This window comes from Notolepis coatsorum (genome assembly GCF_963971535.1).
Source record: "Notolepis coatsorum genome assembly, chromosome: 11".
Taxonomy (NCBI): domain Eukaryota; kingdom Metazoa; phylum Chordata; class Actinopteri; order Aulopiformes; family Paralepididae; genus Notolepis; species Notolepis coatsorum.
Window position 1 is genome coordinate 74964989 of NC_140175.1, and position 16389 is coordinate 74981377.

The 16389-nt window shown below is 43.3% G+C and overlaps 1 protein-coding gene across 1 annotated transcript in view; it reads right to left on the reverse strand.

Moving 5' to 3' along the window:
• The window catches only part of exd3 (exonuclease 3'-5' domain containing 3), a 159704-nt gene that overhangs the window by 3192 nt on the left and 140123 nt on the right, over positions 1-16389 (reverse strand). Inside the window, exon 20 of the mRNA XM_084325329.1 lies at positions 3299-3365. Coding sequence (XP_084181455.1) covers positions 3299-3365 — 67 coding nt within the window. The remainder of the gene's footprint in view (positions 1-3298; positions 3366-16389) is intronic.

Consider the following 16389-nt stretch of genomic DNA (forward strand, 5'->3'; position numbering starts at 1 on the left):
GTGCATGTATGTATTGCATGGTGTAGTGCATGTATGTATTGAATGGTGTAGTGCATGTATGTATTGAATGGTGTAGTACATGTATGTATTGCATGGTGTAGTACATGTATGTATTGAATGGTGTAGTGCATGTATGTATGTATTGAATGGTGTAGTGCATGTATGTATTGAATGGTGTAGTGCATGTATGTATTGAATGGTGTAGTGCATGTATGTATTGAATGGTGTAGTACATGTATGTATTGAATGGTGTAGTACATGTATGTATTGCATGGTGTAATGCATGTATTGAATGGTGTAGTCGTGCATGTATGTATTGAATGGTATAGTACATGTATGTATTGAATGGTGTAGTGCATGTAATGTATTGTATGTAATGTGTTGAATTTAGGTACAGAGTGTTTGGCCTCTGTTCTTCTGCATTTTTCTATTTCAAAGCTCCAAGGAGGGACAATTGACAGTTTGTCTGTCGGAGGAGCTACCAGTAAAAGATTGGGATAGGAGTTCCTGGTTTTGTGTAGTTTCAGTTAATTAAATTGTGTTTTGTTCTTTCAAAGAGTTTGTTCTTTTGTACGTTATTACCTCCACTGTACATATTCTCAATCACCACTGTAAAATAATTATAATAGTTACTGCTGGAAGTTGCCAACAACCATCCTTCTTCTCTGCTTGGTCACCATTACAGAATATCTTAAGGTCTTGTTATGAAAGAACCATTTCTACTCTGCATTGTATATTGTATATATGTATATTGAACACTTTTGTTTACACTTGTTTACGTACTTGACTTTCTATTTTATACTTATCTATTTTTTATCTAGCACACTCTCAGGAGCAGAACAGAAAAAATGTCATATACAAGTATTCTGTATTTTTGTATGACAACTAATAAAGAAACTTGAACTTGAAACTTGAACCATTACAACACCTTGTTACCTATAAATGGTAAATTGACTGCATTTATATAGAACCTTTATCCAAAGCGCTTTACAACTTTGATGCCACCCACCCACCCACCCACCCACACACACACCCACACACCCACACACACACACACACACACACACACACACACACACACACACACACACACACACACACACACACACACACACACACCCACCCACCCACCCACCCACGGCCAACATGCTCGTCGGGAGCAGATCCAGCGTTTTGCTTAAAGGGGAGATGAAGCATTGAACAATGTGATCCTAGTTTGTTTGTTGTGTACCTTGTGTAAGACAGGGTCCTATAATAAAATGTGAAATCCTGCAGGGCGGCTACGTGGCGTAGTGGGCAAGGCGCTCGCCATGAATGACGGAGACGCTGGGCTTGCCTGTTCGAGCCCAGCGCTCCACATTGCTTTCAGTTTAGCTGGTCGTTCATACTAATACACATTGGCCGTATAAGGGGGTGGGAAACTGATGGGTGGGGATCGGGCGTTGTGGACAGCGACTCCTACAGGTCGGTTGGTGCGCCTGCGCAGTAGAATCAGGAAGTGTCGGGGGCAGCGTGAGCCTCCCACGCGTTACTCCTCGCCACTGAGAGATCGAGCTGCGCAGGTGAAAAGATGCGACTGCTGTTACCTCAAGTACCGGAGGGGACTTGTGCTATGTATGACTTAGTCCACATTGCAGCCGGCTTGTGGGAGGCAAGAAACAGCGTTCGTGACAGGGGAGGGTTGAATTGGATGATACGAAATTGGGACGGGAGAAAATATAGAAAATGGGAGAAAAAGTGGATAAAAAAAAAAAAAGTGAAATCCTGCTTATTTGTCTGAAAAATCAAATATAATTTCCCCGTTTTCGCCATGGGCGGCGCCATTTTAGATGGTGACATCACGGTGTTGGTATGGTGTATACACTGCTGGTTAGCTGCCTATAGTAAACATGGATTGTCGGGTCAGTCAGTAAATAAAATGTTGCCTACCAAACAACGGGACCGCGGTGGTTCTTTTTGTATTGCTCCTGGCTGTTCAAACAAATTTTACCGTGTGAAAGAGAGAGGAAAGTTGGTTCATTTCCACAAACTACCAGTGAAAAAAACAGTGTTGTTGGCACGTTGGCTGGCTGCACTGAGGCGGCGCGATCAGCCTGTTGGACAGGGAATGAAGATCTGCAGCGAACACTTCATTGCCTCGGATTATGTTGTTGTTGTCCAGAAGACCACTAATCAGCTGAAGCCCGATGCGGTTCCCTCGGTCTTCGACAGACCGACCGGCGCAGGCAGTTCAGCGTCGCGGAGCATTTAGCCGGCTGGCTACCTAGCTCCAGTTGTTCAACCAGCATCGCGGGGCATTTAGCTACCTGGCTACCTAGCTCCAGTTCAACCAGCGTCTCGGGGCATTTAGCTACCTGGCTACCTAGCCGGGATTCAAAGCCAACTAGCCGGCTAACCCAGCTCGCTAAATGCTGCATGTAGCTACTTAGCTGAACCGTAGCTAGGTAGCCAGCAGGCTAAATGCCCCGCGACGCTGGTTGAACTGGAGCTAGGTAGCCAGGTAGCTAAATGCTCCGCGGCGCTGGTTGAACTGGAGCTAGGTAGCCAAGTAGCTAAATGCCCCGCGACGCTGGTTGAACTGGAGCTAGGTAGCCAGCCGGCTAAATGCTCCGCGACGCTGAACTGCCTGCGGCGGTCTGTCTGTCGAAGACCGAGGGAACCGCATCGGGCTTCAGCTGATTAGTGGTCTTCTGGACAACAACAATAACAACAAGATAATCCGAGGCAATGAAGTGTTCGCTGCAGATCTTCATTACCTGTCCAACAGGCTGATCGCGCCGCCTCAGCGCAGCCAGCCAACGTGCCAACAACACTGTTTTTCTCACTGGTAGTTTGTGGAAATGAACCAACTTTCCTCTCTCTTTCACACGGTAAAATTAGTTTGAACAGCCAGGAGCAATACAAAAAGAACCACCGCGGTCCCGTTGTTTGGTAGGCAACATTTCATTTACTGACTGACCCGACAATCCATGTTTACTATAGGCAGCTAACCAGCAGTGTATACACCAAACCAACACCGTGACGTCAGCAACAAAATGGCGGCGCACATGTTCATAAATGCTACATAAATGGACATAACAAATCGTTTTTTCTTAGAAACGCCTTATTTTTATAACGTGATTTTTTTCTGTGGTTTATCTAAATACTAATTTGATGCTATGACTATGTTTATATCGCTATGCTTCATCTCCCCTTTAAGGACACTTTGAGACGCCGCCAAGAGGAGCCAGGATCAAACCGAGGAACCTTCAGATTAACCAGACAACCGCTCTACCTCCTGAGCCACTGCAGAACTGACCTCGTTCTCTGAGCATCCGAGCCATGTCTTCTCTGGGAAGCCTCATGTACTGGTCACCGTTACAAGCCTGGAAAATGGGAAATCAGATATCAGATATCAGAAACAGTGTCTGTGATTAACTGTGAACTAGTAATGTTATTTCCAAGTTTTAGCGCTCTAGTTTTTAGTGAGTTTTAGAGTTGTTCGTGTCTTAGACCATAGCAATAACATGTGACCTAGGAGGAGTATAGAGCCCCGGTGGAGAGCTTTGTGGGGTGGAGCGACAGCAATCCGGGGCCGGATTCGAACCGGAAGTCTCGGTGCCCAACCCTAATTTACGACTACATACCTTATGCATACTGCACCTTATGTGTATACTGTATACTTACTTCATCAGAGCATATATTTAGCATTTTATTTAGCATTTTTAGATTATATGAATTAGATTAGATTTTAGAGTATTAGATTATAACTATATTTATTGTCAAGGTCAACTTTATTTATATAGCACATTTAAAACCAACCGAAGTTGCACGAAAGTGCTTTACAATATAAAAACAGAAATACAAAATACAGTATACACAAAATCAAAATATACAATACATTAAACAATCACAAGCCTCAAAAAGCCAATGAAAACAAGTGAGTCTTCAGCTGCTTTGATAATCTCTAGGGTCTGGGCAGACCTAATTTGCAGTGGAAGACTGTTAGACAATTTAGGCCACCGCAAAAGCTTGGTCGCCTTTTGTAGGACAAATATAATTAGAGAGGGCATACATACCCTCATCTTGCACCTTGACCTTTTTACACTGCCTACTTGCCCTTATGCGCATGCCCAGAGTTAATTATATTGTTATATTCTTTTCTTAAAGATACATTTTTTGTAGGGCATTTTTTAAGTGCATTTTATTGACAGGACAGTTCGGAAATTGGGAGAGAGAGAGAGATGGGGAGGACATGCAACACATGTCCTGGGCCGGATTCTAACCGTATATATGTGGTGCGCCACCGGGGCGCCACGATTATATTGTTATATTCTATAAAAATATTCTATTTTTACTTCTCCACTGTACGATCATTTTACGACCTGTATCCTGTCTTCTACTACCTGTACCTCCCCTTCCCCATGCTGCTATGATGCCTGAATTTCTCCAAGGGGATCAATAAAGGAATATATTATCTTATCTTACCATTTTTAGATAATAAAGTACTCAACCTCTACTGTCTTTAACACTTTGATTGCCCAACCCGAGTTTTCTCGGGTTTACCCCCCGCGGGTTGAATGCCCACTAACGAGAATTCTCGTATTTTCTCGTTTTTTTTTTATATTAGCGATCTGAAATCATATTTCATCAACAAAGTCTACCGTTGGAAAATCACCCACTCCAGGCGCTCAGATGTGAAAAAAGCGCCCCCTATCGTCTCCCAGATGGTAATTCACCCTTTTGGATTGAACTCAATGAAAATTAATGAGAAAAAAAAACCCGGAATCCACGTTTTACTTCTCACTCATGCAACCGCCGTCGACCAGTTTCACTCTGGAGTTTCAGAGCAGCGGGGATTATGTGTTTTTACACTATACTCGGTGGATCAATAAAAAGATCGATTTTTTCGAATGGCGATCAGGAATTGGAATAACCCCTTTGGATACCATCTGATCTCAGGTAAGGAATCTATGTTACCAGTATTAGGATAATCAGACTCGTTTTCACAGAGATATAAGCTTTTATGTGATTATGTGATATTGCTGTTTGGCTGTGCGAGCGGTCAGTAACTAGGAGAATCGATTTTCAACTCGCAAAACGAGCGTGCATGCGCACACATATACTATCGATAATCTAGCGTTTATTTTAAAACGATTCATAAATAGGCCGAACAATGACAACGTTCTAGAATATTCCAGTAAAAGGCGATTATCATGGAATGTGTTATTTTTTCCGTGAAAACGAGTGATTTTCAAAATGCTAGAAAACGGAAATGAAGCGATAAAAAAACAACCTGCTACGACAATGTTGACTGGAAAATGAGTCTTTGATAAGCGACGGGCAAATTAGACACAGCCATAATTTAAAACATAGATTAGGCAATATTAACGTTAACATTGAAGTGGCCCTGGGCATTCAAGGAGGTAAAAAGGAATTAAGCTTGGGCAATCAAAGTGTTAAGGCCATGTCCAGACTAAAACTATTTTTTTGGTAGTTTTAGGCAAAGTATTTGATCGTTTGCATCTTTCTGCCACACGGAACTGCGTTCTGGCAGCCTGAAGATGGTACTTTCTGATACCAGCTCCCAGAGTGCGCAATTCTGAAGACGCCCCCCATTGCGTCACCATCTTTACAAGTGATACGCGTCTTCTCCTGAACCGATAGCCCACCTCTCCCTTACCCCGCATAACTATGCTCCTAAATGTGAACTATTGTCTGGATACATACACTGGGCAGGGTTTCCATTATCCGGTAATTCCTGTTTTTTTTACCAGAAGAAAATATGTTGATATTTAAATCTCTGGTCATAATGCCCTGTGGAAATTATGCATTCTTATTTCCTCCCCGTCGACAACAGATTGACATCTCCCTTAATCCGCATGCAAAACCCAGTCAACAAAAAAAGAAACATGATACATATATGTCTTATATGTCCAGATATGTCCTGGCTAGAAGTGTTTATTAAACACATAACACCGGGAGTTATTATTAAACAACAATGGCATGTACAGAGTAGTTGCGTGTTGATCGGGATGATGCAACTGTGTGATGCAATACACGATACTAGCGTCACATAGCTGGCCTTTTTCTGAAAACCCTAGTAGCCAAGCACATATTGTTCCATAGCATACCCCTTCAGTTGATCATGACAAATCCTCTCTTACCTTGACGATTAAAAAGCCTCCATAATTTAGTAAATAGTATTCCCATGGCTGGTGTTGAGCTGTAGCCAGCAAGCTAGCGTTGATGCTATGCTATCAACATTAGCTAAATAGCTAAGCAACTAAATACAATAGACAGTGGTATCCTGAGGCAACGTTAAATACAGACAACTTTTGCTACAATTACAGTGGTATCCTGAGGTAACGTTAAATACAGACAACGTTTGCTAGTCGAAATGACTGGACACACAGGGACAAGTTAAACATCAATCAATTAATTTAATACAACACAGGTAGTTTGCTGCCTCCGACCGCACCACGGGGCTATTATTATATACGGCTTTGAGCTCTCTCTCTCTCCTGCCGATTAAAATCCGCAGCTCTTCCTCCTCCTTTGCGCCGCGGTCTCTCTCTCTCTATCCGTTGGAAACTAGTGTCAGCTCAAAAAAAAAGCACAGAACCGGACGGCACGGGGGGACAAGTTATCGAAAACAACGACAACACTTCCGGTCGAGGGTTTTCAAAATAAAAGAGCGACGTCTAAAAACAGGAAAGACATTTATTTTGTAGATTTGTGGCACACACTTATTTCTTGAGACGTTTTCGTTTTTACGGAAACCTTTTTTTAAATGAAAACGAAACGAAAACTAAAAAGATCATAATCGTTTTCGTCTGGACATGGCCTAACTATGAGTGAACACAACACTCCAACATACCATCTTTAGATATATTGTTCCTATGAAAACAAAACAATTATATATATGGTTCTTCTTCTGAGGTACTCATCTTGGGCCTATTGAGCCGTGGACATGTGCAAAACGAGACTCCACTTCCTTTAAATAGAGACATTCCTTCCAGTGTAAGACTCTTGAACTAGGCTCACACGGTCCCCTTTCATGTCAGCCGAGACTATTACATTTACTACCATCACAATCTAATTTAGTGAGTGTATAATCAAACTCTTTTCTGGAGAAGCAATTTGAGCTGCGTTCAGAGGCTGATTGTATGTACACTAGTATGTGATCTATGTATGTTGCTGGCCTTGATTATATATGGGTTTGTGTGACATTTTCAAACCACCGTGAATACTGTATGTCTTGACGTGGTATTGTTTTGTCAAAATGGTCAAGAACCATTGCCAGTGTTTTTTTCATACATGGAATTATTTCTGGTGGCTCCCTCCACAATATCAGCCAGGCCCAAAAGGGTTTGTCCAACATATCAACAATGTTTTTTTTGTGTTGCACGCACACAGCTGTCTATTATACTCGACTCTGTCTCCCGACTCCAGCATCCCACAAGGAACACTGTCCCTAGTATTCACACAGACCTACAAACTACAGACCTGTAGTTTGTCGCATATTGACCAAAGGATGAGACCTATAGATATATAGTTAGTATTCACCTAAGGATGAGACCCTATAGCTATATAGTTAGTATTCACCTAAGGATGAGACCCTATAGCTATATAGTTAGTATTCACCTAAGGATGAGACATATAGCTATATAGTTAGTATTCACCCAAGGATGAGACCCTATAGCTATATAGTTAGTATTCACCTAAGGATGAGACCCTATAGCTATATAGTTAGTATTCACCTAAGGATGAGACCTATAGCTATATAGTTAGTATTCACCTAAGGATGTGACCAATAGCTATATAGTTAGGTGGTGAGAAAGCTGATACTGAGTGATATATGTAGTAAAAGGCATTTCATATGATGTTGTGAAACCCTTTAGGTATTTCCTGAGCACCCAGTAGACACCGACAGCTTCCCCCAGACAGACAAACACAAACACACACACACAAATGTGTGGTAAAGGAGGTGTTGTGGTGAGTGTGTGTGTCTGTGTGTGTGTGTATAGCGTTCGCGCTTCAGTAGTGTTCACACATGCCTGCTGGTTTGGCCCTCTCCATGCTAAAGGTCTCTCTGTGAGGACATTAGTAACCTCTCGTCTGCCAGCCCCCAACACACAAACACAACCGTGTGGAAACTCCACAGACACATGCATTTGTCCCTAAGCCTTTTCTCACACACGCACACACACACACATCTGTAAACTCTCTTGAAACACATGCATTGTTCCCTAAGCCTTACACGCACACGCACACACACACATCTGTAAACTCTCTTCACACATGCATTTGTCTCTAAGCCCCCTGACTGATAAAACACAGTTGTCTTTAAGTCGTCCTGACAGCACTTCAGTCCTAAAAGCCTTGTCAACACACCTGAGCTCCACCCAGCAAACAGCATTCCACTTAGGGGAGGGCTGTCAATCAACACACACACACACACACAGACCCACACACACAGAATTCAAAAAGCATGACAGCTTCAGGAAACCTCATTTAAGGCTAATTTCTCTCCGTCTCTCTTCCTTTCACACACATACGTAGTACGTAGCACGCGGGCACACACACACACACACACACACACACACACACACACACACACACACACACACACACACACACACACACACACACACACACACACACACACACACACACACACACACACACACACACACACACACACACACACACACACACACACACACACACAGTGTCTGTCTGTCTGTCTGTCTGTCTGTCTGCCCGTCTATCTCCAGAGAAACACAGAACTTGATTGGCTCTTCCTGCTGTCACTGGAATCACTGCAATTATAAGAAGAGGACGGGTCACGGGCCCCAAAGTTCTCATGGAAGTTATTTAGCAGAGGGAGACGACGCCACTTCCTACAAGGCAGTTTGTCTCCCAGAGATAATGGGGGAAACCGCTCTCAGACCTCCTCACGATGACGCAGACCCATCCTCTTCCCACAATCCTAGGATAAAACCAAGGAAACTATAAAAGAAGGAAGGGTCATCACATCAGAATTCTGCTTGTTGCCAGACCTTGGGGCCAGTTCTATTGAAGCCTATATTACAATTCTAAATATACCAGCTATCTGGGGAAATATACATCAACCAATATATCAAACGTTAGCTCATTAACAATGCAACAAATTGCAGATGTTTCTGACACCCGAAGTAAACGTTTTAAACGACGAGTCATGAACGAGGAGGTGGCTGATCCCATTCAACTTCAACGTCAGCCAAACTGAAAGTTTCCACACTTGCTACCAATGTGCACTCACGCGCTACATGGTGATGTGATGATCCTTACATCTTTTATAGCTTCCTTGGCTAAAACCAGGACGTGTCAGTGCTGTCACAAAACATGCATTCCCCCTTTTTTTTTTAATCCTCTTTTTCTCCGCCTGATTTTCTATGTTTTTCTCCCCATCCCAATTTAGTCGTTATGCCAATTTCCCCCCTCCCCTACCTGGTTGTTGTGCGCAGGTTCCCCCTACTGGTCGGTACAAGGGAACCCTGAAGTCCTCCGCGCGCTTCCTCCGACACATACAGAGACAGCCAGTGGCTCTCTTTTCACCTGGCAGCGAGGACTCTCATTGGTGAAGTGTAATGCGTGGGAGGTCACGCTGCCTTCACCACTTCCTGCCTTTCGCTGAGCAGGCGCCCAGACCTGACATGTAGGCGTCGCTGTCCACAACGCCAGATTACCACCCACGACTTCCCTCCCCCTAACTCAGCCAAACGAGTTAGTATGACGATTGGCCCAAGCCGCAGGCAATGCTGACTCCGGGAGTCGAGACCGCAGCCTCTTGCATTGGTGACGAGCGCAATCTCCGCTACGCCACCCGACCGCCTATGCATTCCCTTTTTACCAGCGGGAGACAAAATGTCGCCTTAAGAAGTAGCATCACCCGTCATAATGTTCTGCGACGGTACATCTCCTTTGGTACCGCTTTAGAATGTTAACCCTTTAATCGCCAATGACGTGTTTAGACGTCATTCCTCGCCATGCGTAATCTGCCAAATGACGTTTTACAGCGTCTTTGAGATCAATATTTCAAAAATCTGTCATGGCAATCATATTTCACCCACGGAGACTTGACGGGTGCTGCAGATCTCCTCTCAACTCTCCAACGGTTCAAGACCGCCATCTGGTGGCCGATCGGCGAATCGCCAAAACCGGAAGTGAGCGACCGGAAGTGGTGCTCACCCATATTTCATCCGGCCACTCGCTATCGCTCCCGGGGCTCCATCTCGACACACTGGATAATCTATCGGTTGCCCTAACTCAATAAACAACGTTATTTGGACGTATATAGTATTATACAACCTGGAACTGGACCAACTAGATCGACATCCCATAATAACGATCTTTTTGCTCCAGTAGCATCGCCCAACGCTACGAGGAAGCTGCGGTGAGTTTCAGCGTGTTTGATTATTATTATCCATATAAACTGCTCTGATCTATATATCGCCCATACTACATAAATGATTTAATGTCGGCCACGGACTTATAAACACCCCCCCCCCCCCCCCCGGTCACCAGCAGATGATGAGGCATGACGTTTAGGACCTTGTACAATTGAAATTTTTTATCTGACGTCAATCGGTATCAAACTACATTTGATGATCTAATATATGTATTTATGGCTATAACTCACGTTCTGCAGAATGCTGCAGAAAACGATAAAAACATATGTATACTTTAGACCGTATTTTAGTATGAATGTGTGAATGAAAAAGTAGAACGTTGCTACTGTACATCCTAAACGATGGATACTTGACGTTGAATGGGCCATAGTAATGTCAATTTAGCAATACAATTTAAAAAGTTATAGCCCTGCAAAGAAGGGGAACATCTCCATAGATTTACAGTGGTGGCAGAGAGGGGATTAAGATCAGAATAATCCCCGGCAGATAAAGGGTTAATAATATCATCATGAGAAATGAGAATTGTTTGATGTGTGGACATTGTGTGAGAGACTCAGAATGTTGGAATGTTCATCGCAACATTATAAAATCAACCGCCATTTAAATCCAGTCCTAATGATTATTCAGTAATGGAGATGTGAAAGGTAATGGGCATCCTGTCAAGCTCTATGTGTGGAGAACTCTCTCTCTCTCTCACGCACGCACGCACGCGCACACACACACACACACACACACACACACACACACACACACACACACACACACACACACACACACACACACACACACACACACACACACACACACACACACACACACACACACACACACACACACACACACACACACACACACACACACACACACACACACACACACACACACACACACACACGTGTGGGGACATGCATATGCATTGTGGGGAGTGCTTTGAGTGTCTAGAAAAGCGCTATATAAATGTAATGAATTATTATTATTATTATTATTATTATTATTATTATTATTATTATTATATGCACACACACACGAGCATGCACACATACATATCTATGAACACACACATGCACACATACAGGCAATGCTTGTGCACGCAAAACACATATTACCACACATACCACTCTACCATGCACGTAGGTAACACAAATGTGTGCATTAGACACACATAGACACAGTGATCATGCACACAAAACACACACACACACACACACACACACACACAGAGAGCTCACACACACGCAAGCAACGAGGCTTCAGCCAGGAAAACAGACTGACTATTTACTCAGCTCAGACTTTCCCAGGGCTGAGCAAGTCCAAACCTGCTCTGAACTCTGAAGGCTTAGCTGGCATGCACACACTGACACTCACACACACCCCCCCACACACACACTCTCACACCTTTTATTTCCATAGATTTTCTTATAAAAACTCTGACAACAGACATCAACTCACCACAACATGTAACAGAAATACAGAACATGCAATATGAAACACAAAAAAAATATTCTAACCCACATAAATGGCATAATCATACTCCCTTATTCAATAACAATGCACTCCTGATTGGAAAACGACCTATAAGATTCCCTAGATGGGAAAAGCAGGGCATACACACATTGATTAGGAGATGTTTTCAACAAACAGGGATTTCGTAGTTATGAGGAAATACGCAAAAAATGTAATCTCACCAGTTCCACATATTACTTTTACGCACAGTTATTGTTATGTTTGAAGGCTCACAGTGTTCCATTAAGGATACCAATTGTACACCACAGATACCACAAATTCTTCTATGAAAGAGAGACATCGAGAGGTTTTGTTTCAGATTTTTATCATCAATTACTAACGTCCTCGTATGAAATCCTCCACCTAGATTCAGTCTGGAGGAGGGATATACCAGACCTGGAAATAGATTTTGATTGGCAGGGCAAATGTTCGACTTGCATCAAGGAACCCGGACCATCAACAAATCAATCTTAACTATATTCATAGGACATACTTGACTCCTATAAGACTGAACAGAATGGGTCTTAAACAAGACTCCAAATGCTCCTTATGTACAAATGGGGACGAGGGGACATTTATGCACATGTACTGGGACTGCCCACCAGTTAAGATATTCTGGAAAGAAGTGACCCAGCAATTATCAAATCTCTTAACTCTGAATATACCTGTACACCCCTCTGTATTACTGCTGAATGATGTTTTTGAGTGTGCAGTACCTATACAGCTAAAGAGATTGGTTTTGTCTGGTATCACAGCGGCTAAAAAGCTGATAGCATCACGATGGTTTCAACCGGAAAAAATGTGCCGGAAGGTCTGGATTCTTACATATCTCGAAGTGATTTATCTAGAAATATCTACAGCAAGAATTTTGGGTCTCAATGAATCCAAAATGACAATGTGGTTAGAAGTGGTGGAGAGAATAAAAGCTAGCATATAATGGTAGTGCCTGGTTAGGAGCGAACGATAATGGATTATCCAATGGGGGGTCCGGGTATGTGTAGGGTATTAGATAGCAGGTATTAGGGGTATATCTTGTATAAGACATTTATCTAAATGGTTATTTCATTGGATGTGCACTGTTAATTAATGCTTGTATATCTAATTTTACGTTGTCATGTTTGTTTATGTGTTTGTTTAAAAAATAATAAAAAGAAAAAAATACAAAAAAAAGAAAGAAAAAAACATGCGATGTGTGCTTGTAATACATGAAGCTAATGCTATGCTAAGGTAAGGTATAAGGTATGTAAGATAAGATAAGATATTCCTTTATTGATCCCCTTGGGGAAATGCGGTGGTATGTACGGTATGCATGTATGCACTATGTATGTAAATTAAGTGATCCGAAGTTCAGATACCCAACCCCCCCCATCTTTCTCCTTCCCGGCTGTCATTCGTAAAATGACTCTCTTATTGTTAAGTGACTTATTTTGCGTTTAGTTTCACGGCTTCAGATCTTCCACGTGGAGGGTGACACGTCCTGAGGCAGGCCTCTCACCTTGTACACGACCCGTGAGTCTCCAGTGAGCGGACCCTGATTCAATTCATAAGCAGATACGTAAATTACTTAATATGATTAAGATAAAGATAACCCCTGTGTTCCACACGCAGACACAGCAGGGTTTCTGTGTCTCTGTTATCCTTCACCTCCTCTCCGAGCGTGGGAGACTTGCTACATATTTTCACTGTCTTTTCTTTTTCTTCTTTTTTTTTTACAACACCTCCCGCATTCTCACACTCTGTGGGTCCGTGCCAGTGAAAGAATGCCACTTGCCGTGACAACAAAGGCTATCTGAGTGTGATACTGTGTGTTTCAAAGGACGGGAGGTGACAGAGAAAAAAGAGAAAGAAAAGAGAAAGGGGGATAGTGGAGAGAGGAAAGGAAGGAGGAGGGGGGTGGAAGACTTTTCCCTGATGCTCACACAGAGCAGAGAGAGAGAGACTCGGCCCTCGGCACTGCAGGCCGCTCCCATGGGAAAATCCTGGACTGCTCTTGGGAGGAGGGGGGGGGGGGGGGGGGGCTTTAGCCCCTGCGCTGGGTCACATGGTCAGAGTGGCTGGCCAATGGAGTGCTCGTGATTTGATTCAAACTGAGGTGGGAGTCAGGTGAGGGGGCATCGTGGGAACTGGGGGTGGGTGGTAGTGGGGGTGGGGGGCACGCGCTAGCTGATTATTTATTCTGGCACGCCAGGGTTTCCATACATATAGAGCTATATATAGGATCTTGATGTTGTCGCTGTGAATTTACTGTTCAAGGTGAATAAAATACTGCATCACGCCAGGGTGTCTATCGTGTCAGTAGAGCTTTTTAAATAAAGTTGAGAAAACTGCCATATCTCTTCCTTGAAAAGAAACTGCCGTGCCACAAATAAAACACCAAACAATAACCAGTATCGACCCATTGTGTGCGTCTAGGAAGTCCCACGCTCTATATTTCCACACTCATTTCAGTTTTATACCGAGCAGATATAAATATGACTACAATAGGTTGGTTTCCAAAAAGGCTATGAGATAGGATGTCGGTGGAAGGCTGTGTCAGAGTAAATACCCCTGTGTAAAGCCATTCAGCTGAAGAACACAGGATCTCTCTCTCTCTCTCTCTCTCTCTCTCTCTCTCTCTCTCTCTCTCTCTCTCTCTCTCTCTCTCTCTCTCTCTCTCTCTCTCTCTCCTCTTCTCTCTCTCTCTCTCTCTCTCTCTCTCTCTCTCTCTCTCTCTACACTGTCCTTGAGGTCACTCTACCTCTCTTTCTACTTTCCCACAGTCCAGAGCAGGGAGACTCCAGTGTTTAGGTGTTGAAACATGGCCAACTTGTTGAGGCAGCGCAGGCGAGTAACACTGGCTTCAGAAGGGGCCAGCGCTTGGTATGATGAGAATAAATCAACATGGATGACGCGCTGAGCGAGACGGAAGGAACATGCGATGGAAAATTACAGATGATCACGATTGTTGGCAGAATGACTTACTGATGGGGCCTAAGTGTTGCTCGTGTAGCATGGCCTTTAGGCAGTAGACTGCTCGTTAAAATCTAAAGTTGTTAAATCGCTGACAGGTAAATTCATGTTTGATGGGTAAAAAAAGAAGAAAATAAATCAAATTAAATCAATAGTTAACAAGGAGATGCATGTTAAGACATCACAGTTGTTAATTATACGGCGAGGATACTGTGATAAAAAAAAATACATTTTACAGGTTTGAGTGTAAAGTTGAAGAGATGTGCTAAAATAATAAGATACAAATTATGTGAAGGATATAGAAATAAAGTCGTTTTCTGGAGCTCTGAAATTAAAATGAAATGATTCCTATATATACCCTTCCTTGTTTTGTCCCAGTTTTTAAGTCAGGTGCAATTGTTTTATTTAAATACCGGTAATTCATTATGACAACATAAGTGAGGCAAATCTGGATTAAAAAACAAACACATTTTAATGAAGTATTGTTCCTGGCAGGAGCCACAGTACACTATTGTCTACCGTGTGAGTGATGTTGCTTTGAGCGCTCCCTCGCTCTTCTTCCCCACTAGCCCAGGGGCCCATATTAATCACACTTCTAAGAACAAGGAGTACTGATCTAGGAGCTGTGCTCAGGTCACATGACCATACACACCTCACCACGCCTTATAAGCCAATCTGGTCTCGGATCAGCTCTCCTACTTTTAGACGCTTGATAAGGCAAGATAGAAGATAGAATAAATAAATAAATGAATGGATGGATGAGTGCAGCACAGTGATGAATGAAATTATAAATAAGCCTGATAAATATAGGCCCTGATCCAAAGTCTGTCTCTCTCTCTCCCCTCTTTCTCACAGCATCCTGCGGGGGTCTGGCTAGTGTCTCAGTCAGACAGTCTTTGAGGTAATTACCAGTTGTGGCAACTAACTAACCACTAACAGCTGACAGCAACCTGAACTTGGACCACAGCCGGGCCTGTCCTGACCCGACATCACATCACACACACCTTCTTGTGACTCACACACACACACACACACACACACACACACACACACACACACACACACACACACACACACACACACACACACACACACACACACACACACACACACACACACACACACACACACACACACACACACACACACACACACACACACACACACACACACACACACACACAGGTATGCACGCACACACACACACAGGTAGGTACACATATGCATGTGCACACAAGCATCCACACAGGCCTCTCTGACTCACTTCACACCCACTAATTTTACTTCCACACATGCACACAAACATGCACATACACATACACACATGTGCACATACACGTACACACATGTAGACACACACACATGTCTCGGAGTCACCTCACACCCACTAATTTCACCTGCATTCATGACATGCAGTACAGGAGTCCCATCATGTCCTCCCTGATTTTCCCACAGATGCGTGCCGTGTAGTCAAGTCATGTTCCAGTTGAGCGAGCGAGTG